The 6,363-nt window shown below is 35.4% G+C and overlaps 1 protein-coding gene across 1 annotated transcript; it reads right to left on the bottom strand.

Moving 5' to 3' along the window:
• Positions 1 to 505: 505 nt before the first annotated feature.
• Positions 506 to 4,325, bottom strand: LOC137716601 (transcription factor bHLH123-like). Its single transcript, XM_068456047.1, has 7 exons — positions 3,881 to 4,325; positions 3,113 to 3,722; positions 2,823 to 2,930; positions 2,627 to 2,692; positions 2,372 to 2,437; positions 1,408 to 1,461; positions 506 to 1,250 (listed from the first exon to the last, which is right to left on the bottom strand). Exons 1-7 carry the CDS (start codon positions 4,189 to 4,191, stop codon positions 1,101 to 1,103), a joined length of 1,365 nt encoding a protein of 454 aa, XP_068312148.1. The 5' UTR covers positions 4,192 to 4,325; the 3' UTR covers positions 506 to 1,100.
• Between the last annotated feature and the right edge of the window lie 2,038 nt (positions 4,326 to 6,363).

The following is a 6,363-nucleotide window of genomic DNA, read 5'->3' as shown; positions in this document are numbered from 1 at the left end:
CATGCTAATTCACTCAACATATATGTGAATTAAAAAAACCCTGTATAACCCACATTAGAATGAAATTAAAAAAAACCAATTATGGGAAAACAACATGAATTAGACGCCGGGGTGTTTTTTTTTGGGGGGGGGGGGGGGGGGGGGGGGAAGTTGGGGGGCGGGGGTGCGGTGGGGGGGTTTGGGGGGTGGGTTGGGGGTGGGGGGGGGCGCGGGGGTGGTGGGGTGGGGTGTGGGGGCTGGTTGGGCGTGAGGGGAAGACCATATGACGATAGAAAATATATCTATGTATGGAAAAAGAAGAAAGTTTGGACCTCTCTCTACCTCCCAATGAATGTGACCATTCGACAAAAAGCACAGATCATGACTGATAGCATCTAAAAGACAACCTCTAGTTTTAATAACAAAATTGAAATCCAATAACAAATTGTAAATAAACCTGAAAGGAGGTGCACAGGGCCATCTTCTGACTTCCACTAACATATTCCCATCACGTAAAATAATAAAAAGTGAGATCTCCAAGCAAATGCCATCCCCACACTTACTCACTCCCATTTTTCTAAAAATTTAATTATTCCTTCCAAATTTTCTCCATCTTCCTTTTGGTGTTAAACTAAAGGTAGTGCCAGCTCTATTCACTATATAGCAACAAGGAATAAAAACTTCTTTATCTTTCTATATTAAAATCAGCTCCTATAACAACAATTTTTCTCTCTAAAACTAATTCATCATAAACTTTCCCTAAATTCAGCATCTGTTTCTTATTCTTAATCCACCTCCTAATCATAATTATTCAATTTATTACAACAATTAATATGCTCCAATTGGTCCCTATTGGCCAACCCTGCATCATTCTGCCTGTAGCTGGCCCAACAATTTCATGTTCTTTGGAGGGTCATTCGCCTTTTCTCATGTCCCTCACCAGTTTTATTACTTCTTTCCATCCCAGACCAGGTCACATATGTAAGCATATCTCTGTTTGTTTCCCTCCTCTCTTTCTCGTTCGCCTTATCATTCCCTACTCAGTTACGGTTTAATAAGATACATACAAGTACGCGTCCTACGTACGTACATACTTCATTAATCTACCATTTCTCTTTGCTCTATCTGTAAGTTCCTCCAAATGTAGGTGTCCAAAAATCAACTGTTGTCTCATGTGTCACCGGGAATGTGCTCGAAACCGGTACTAAACACAGCCCTCTGCTTCTAAGATCTTGCTTTGGACCATCGGGGTCCTTAGATTTATCAGACATCTGTATTGACAGGTAAAGGAAAAATTGCTGGTACAAATTAATCTACAGGAGATTAAAATAAAAATATTTGGTAGTACCAAGAAACTGATTGCACCTATTGGAATCAGTACATAGGTATTATTTTTTCAGGTAGCAGAAGAAGGAGAATACAATATACCTGCTGCTGGTGTTGTATGGCAGTTCCACTTTTCATGTATGGAGTGCTTAAAACCTGATATTATAAGATCAAAACATATTATATATACATTATTATTTAGCTAAACCACTATAAACTAATAGCTTTTGGATAAAGAAATCTACTAAAAACAGAATATTAAATAAACAATAAATTATTCGTTTATTAATTTATCAATTAATTAATAACTTATTAATTTATCAAAGTATTTCTTATTTTCTTAAATATTGTACATGTATTTCATTTCTCATTTTACGAACAAACAATTCTATGTATTTGTTTAACCAATTAAATTCATGAATTTTACTTATTTTCCTTCAAAAATAGAGTGTACATTGTTTTTTTTTTTTAACAAAAAAAGGGAACCAGCTAGGCCCTTCGCCACGGCCGTCCACCCTTCCAAGGGTCGGGAAAATTCACCAGCGGCAAGAATTGAACTCAGGACATGTACTATATTGTTCCATTTGATGAACATTTAACCAAACAAAAAATCTAGTTAAATATGGATGATAGTTCTACTAATGGAGGCCATTTCAAAAAAAAAAAATCTCTCAAAGCGGTGATGACATTGATAACTTTTTGTTGCAGTATGAGAAAACCACACTTAAACTTCTTATCATGTCAAAAAAAGTTAGAGATGAGATCTAAGGTGACATCAATTTCAAAAAGAAACAAACAATGATTCAGTCATATTTTAGGAAGGCCTCGTAGTAGAATCATAAACATTATGTATCAGAAAATTATTAATATATATATTATATGGGACATACATGAAATTTTTATAATGCAACATACATGAAATTTTTATAATGCATTAACTGAATTATTAATAACGCGTTATCCCAAATCGAGACCGGTCAAAAATATTATTTAATCGAAGTCATTAGTTTATCGAAGTTCTATGTATGCCTAAGGTGCATATACACTATAGCTTTATAAGACTTACATTAACTTGTTCATGGAGGAACTTGATATATTCGATGGCTTCAGAGAGTACTGAGGCTGTATCAGTCTGACACACAATAACATGATTATTTAAAATCATCATACACAATCAAAGTTTTCATTTTATACTTTGAAAAGATAAAATTAAAGTAACGCACACTTTTTAAATTCAGAAAGAGAATGATATCTCACTCTCTAGCTAGCTCTTTGTGAAAGTAAAGAAGATAGATAGCGTTTTGGAGCTAAATTTACTTACCTTTCCGAAAGGTGAAACCAATTGTTGGAGGGCAGTGATTCTGTCCCCCATCTTCTCTTTCCTCACCTAAAACCAAGCTACAAGTTCTCATCTATGTCTATGATAAAAGAAAAAGCTCAACACAATTCATCGCTAGCTTCTTGTCAAACCAAAATGAAAAAAATGAAAAAAAAGGTTGATTGCTCATTTTGTGTACCTTAAAAGCTGGCAAAGCCGATGAGGTTTCATTCCGAGGCCTTTTGGATACTACTTCACTCCCACTTTTCTTCCCCACTGCACCCGATTCCTGAACTTCAGATATATTCTGCTCAGCCCAATATTTAACATGTTAAAACTCCAATCATTACAATCAAAACCCTAATCATGATGATTATGAAACGCAATTCTCGAACTGTTGCTTGACATATACTGTCGCAATGTATAATGTCGGTTCATTCCTTAACAAGTTTTTGATTCCACTGATTGTCTTTAACAACAATTGCATACCTTTGGTTTTTCATCAAATCGTGCCGCGGGAAATTGTGGCTGCAATGAGGGGAAAAAGCTTGGCCGGACGTCTTTCATGGCGGCCTCATGAGGTGCATTCCAAAAGGGAGCATTATTAGAAAATTGTAAATGGCTATGAGGAGGTTGTTTGGGAGGTGATGTTCTCAGAAACTGGGGGATTTTAGACCAAGAAGGCAATAACTCACTAGAATTATTAATTCCATAATTTCCTTGATAAGGAAAATTGATGGTTGCTGAATTAGGTTGCTGAGGATGATTATCATGATGAGGTCCCAGTATTCCTTGCAATATTGTAGACGGGCTTCCGTACAGAGCTGCTGATGCTGAATCCATTTGAAAACTAGAAGGCAATCCTTGACATGTCACCGTGCTTTCCCCAGAGCTGTACTGAGGGCTAAACTGTGTTTGGTCTAAAGAAAATCCCCGGTTCATTTGCTTAAACTCGTTAGAAGAGTCCCCACAACCACCAGCAAACAACTTTTCCCTCCATTGGAGCTGTTGGTCACTTTCTTGCTGAAAGTTAGCAGTACTGGAGTTCATGTTTTCTTGTAGTATTGATCGAAAACTAGTCTCCGCCTTCTCACCGCGACTGTACACATATCAAGTTATACAAATGAATGAAGTGAAAGACAAAATCCCTTTTAGGTTTCTATATATTGAGCACCATGATCAAGTTGTATATATTTGTTCATCCAAAAAATAAAATAAAATAATAGTAATTTTATGAACTGTTATTTTTGGACTTACAATAAGGCTTGGTTCCAATCTGTGGCCTGAGAGGAAAGCCCTGAACCCATCATATGCAAGTTGGGGTCGCCGCCGCTCGCAGAGTCGGACCCTTCTTGCAGCTTGTGAGTATCATGGAAGACCATAGAAGAAGTACCTGAGACCGACCCGGAATCCATAGAAGACCTAGCCTTGATGTCAACCATGTCAGGTTGCCATCCAAAGCTTCCCAAGCTATTTAGGCTCGAAGATGGGGGCGATGCCCCCGTCTCGAACCTGGTTCTTGAAGATGAGTCCCACCAGTTCCCAGGTGTCTGAAATTCATCTGCCATGGCTAACTGCAAATCAAAATAATTATACTGGTTGATGACCAACGGTTGCTGGAGTGGTATTCTTTACTTTTGTTCTTGTTGTCTTCAACCTCTTGGACGCTACTTGTTTGTGTGGAATCTACAAAGCTGTGGTTTCATAAAATGATGATGAAAGCGGTTCGCTGCATCTCAGAAGTTTATATATATTTATATTAAGTGAAGTTCAACCGTTTGGGTGTGAAGCAATGAAAGAAGCAACCGGAATGTAGTTGACATTTCAGGAAGGGGGGTGATGATTAGACAAATGAAAGGACCATTTCTAATTAGGGTAAACTCTCCAATTTGGTGAGTCATTGGGTTTAGTTCACTTTCTTGAATTAGGTCCATTCAGTAATTATCAACATTAGTTTTTTTTATTATCTTTTTATTAAATTGTGATAAATATCATGCCTTATTTATTGATTTATTTATCTTATACTCATTTCTAGAATTTAAATTGTGATAAATATCATGTCTGTTGTAGGAATAATTTACTTAACATAATTTATTGAACAATTATGGAGGCCATAAAGAGAGGGGGTGCAGCACAGTAAAGAGAGGATAGAGAGATGTGTAATTGTGAGGTGTGTTCTATTCCACTCCATTGTGCCTTCATTTATGGTAGTAGGGAAGGTTAATTCCTTACCCTAATAAGATTACAACTCTAATAGGATAATATCTAGTCTAAGAGATATGGTAGAATCCCATAAACATATCCTAGATATGTTAGGATTTATAAAATCACATTCCTAATCTAATAGGACTGCAACAATGTCTCTTTTTTTTTTCTTTTTTTTTTTTTTTAGTACATCAATATTTTTACACTAAGGGGAGAGGGAGTTCGGCTAAGCCACACAATGAGCAACCTAATTTGGTATTGAATTCGCCATCCACGAGATTCGAACCTAAGACCTCTCACTTCCAAGAAGAGGAATATCACCTAATCGACCTTGATCATGGTACTCCTTTTAATTAAATTTGCTTTTCTTCATTCTTTTATTTTGTCTTTTAATGCTTTTTTATAATTTCACTTGTATTTTTTTTTCTTCAACAAACGATATTATTTACATTAAGGGTGAGGGGATGGGTTTAGTTTCACAATGAGCTAGCAATATTGTGGTCAAATTCGCCTTTAGTGAGAATCGAATCTAAGATCTTTCACTTACAAAAGTAGATGAATTAATCCTGTGACAATTAGGAGACATATACTTTGATTGTGTGGAACTGCATACTAGGCTGAATTATACGTGTTTAGGGTTTTTGTTTTGGTCTGATCAGTACATGTGTCATATATGCTTGGTTGGCCTCTCAAGGGGATCCACAACCTTCCAATTATAGAGCAAGACAAAAGGGTAAAGTCTGCTCAACTAACGTACGTCAAAAACCAAATTCTCCGAGGAAACTCACCATAATTGGAAATTAATTGGCCATTTAATTATCAGAGATTCAGAATATAGTGCTTTAACCTAAAAATATTATATTCTGTCTATTTTCTAAATAGGATAAATTTTCAATTAGTTAATTTTTTGCATGAATAATTTATAAATTGGTTTCTATAAAAAAAGGCTATTTGCTAAATAGCTAGGATGAATTCTTTGGCTTTGTTCCCTCTTGCGGCTAGCGTTTGTCTAATTATTTAACTACAAGTCGTTCTTTGATTTGGATCTCAAACCTTGTTAACCATAATGTTGTATAAACTCAAAAGAACGGCTTATTTCCCATTACGTTCACTACTACAAAAAAACACTTTGTGCGATGAAATAAGATTTGTTGCGCAAAGTAAGATTTCGTCACTCAAAACCTTGCACGATGAAATTTTTGTCGCACATGGTTCATCACACAAAGCTCATGAAGATAGGGTTTGCACGATAAAAATTAATCTTCGTCGCACAAAGTTTTTTATTTTTTATTTTTTTATTTAATTAAATTAATTTAATATTTTTCACGACGAAATATTTGGTAGTGCAAGATTTTGCCCAACATAATTTTTTAGTTTTTAATTTTTAATTTAATTAAATTGACCCTTTGTTTTATTATTTCTATTATTTAATTTAATTATAGTAATTGTTTGGGTGACGAAATATTTGGTAGCGCAAGATTTTTTGAATTTTTACTTTTTGAATTTAATTTAATTTAATTGTATGGCTTTATTTT

The sequence above is a fragment of the Pyrus communis genome, chromosome 14 (genome assembly GCF_963583255.1).
Source record: "Pyrus communis chromosome 14, drPyrComm1.1, whole genome shotgun sequence".
In the NCBI taxonomy this organism is placed as follows: Eukaryota; Viridiplantae; Streptophyta; class Magnoliopsida; order Rosales; family Rosaceae; genus Pyrus; species Pyrus communis.
This window is presented reverse-complemented; position numbering and strand designations above follow the sequence as displayed.

Excerpts from the sequence above, each read along its gene's own strand:
- LOC137716601 (XM_068456047.1), bottom strand. The coding sequence starts at position 4,191 with ATGGCAGATGAATTTCAGACACCTGGGAACTGGTGGGACTCATCTTCA. Across the intron at positions 3,723-3,880 it reads GATTGGAACCAAGCCTTATT|TCGCGGTGAGAAGGCGGAGA; the intron begins GTAAGTCCAAAA and ends ATATGTGTACAG. Across the intron at positions 2,931-3,112 it reads GATTTGATGAAAAACCAAAG|AATATATCTGAAGTTCAGGA; the intron begins GTATGCAATTGT and ends TGGGCTGAGCAG.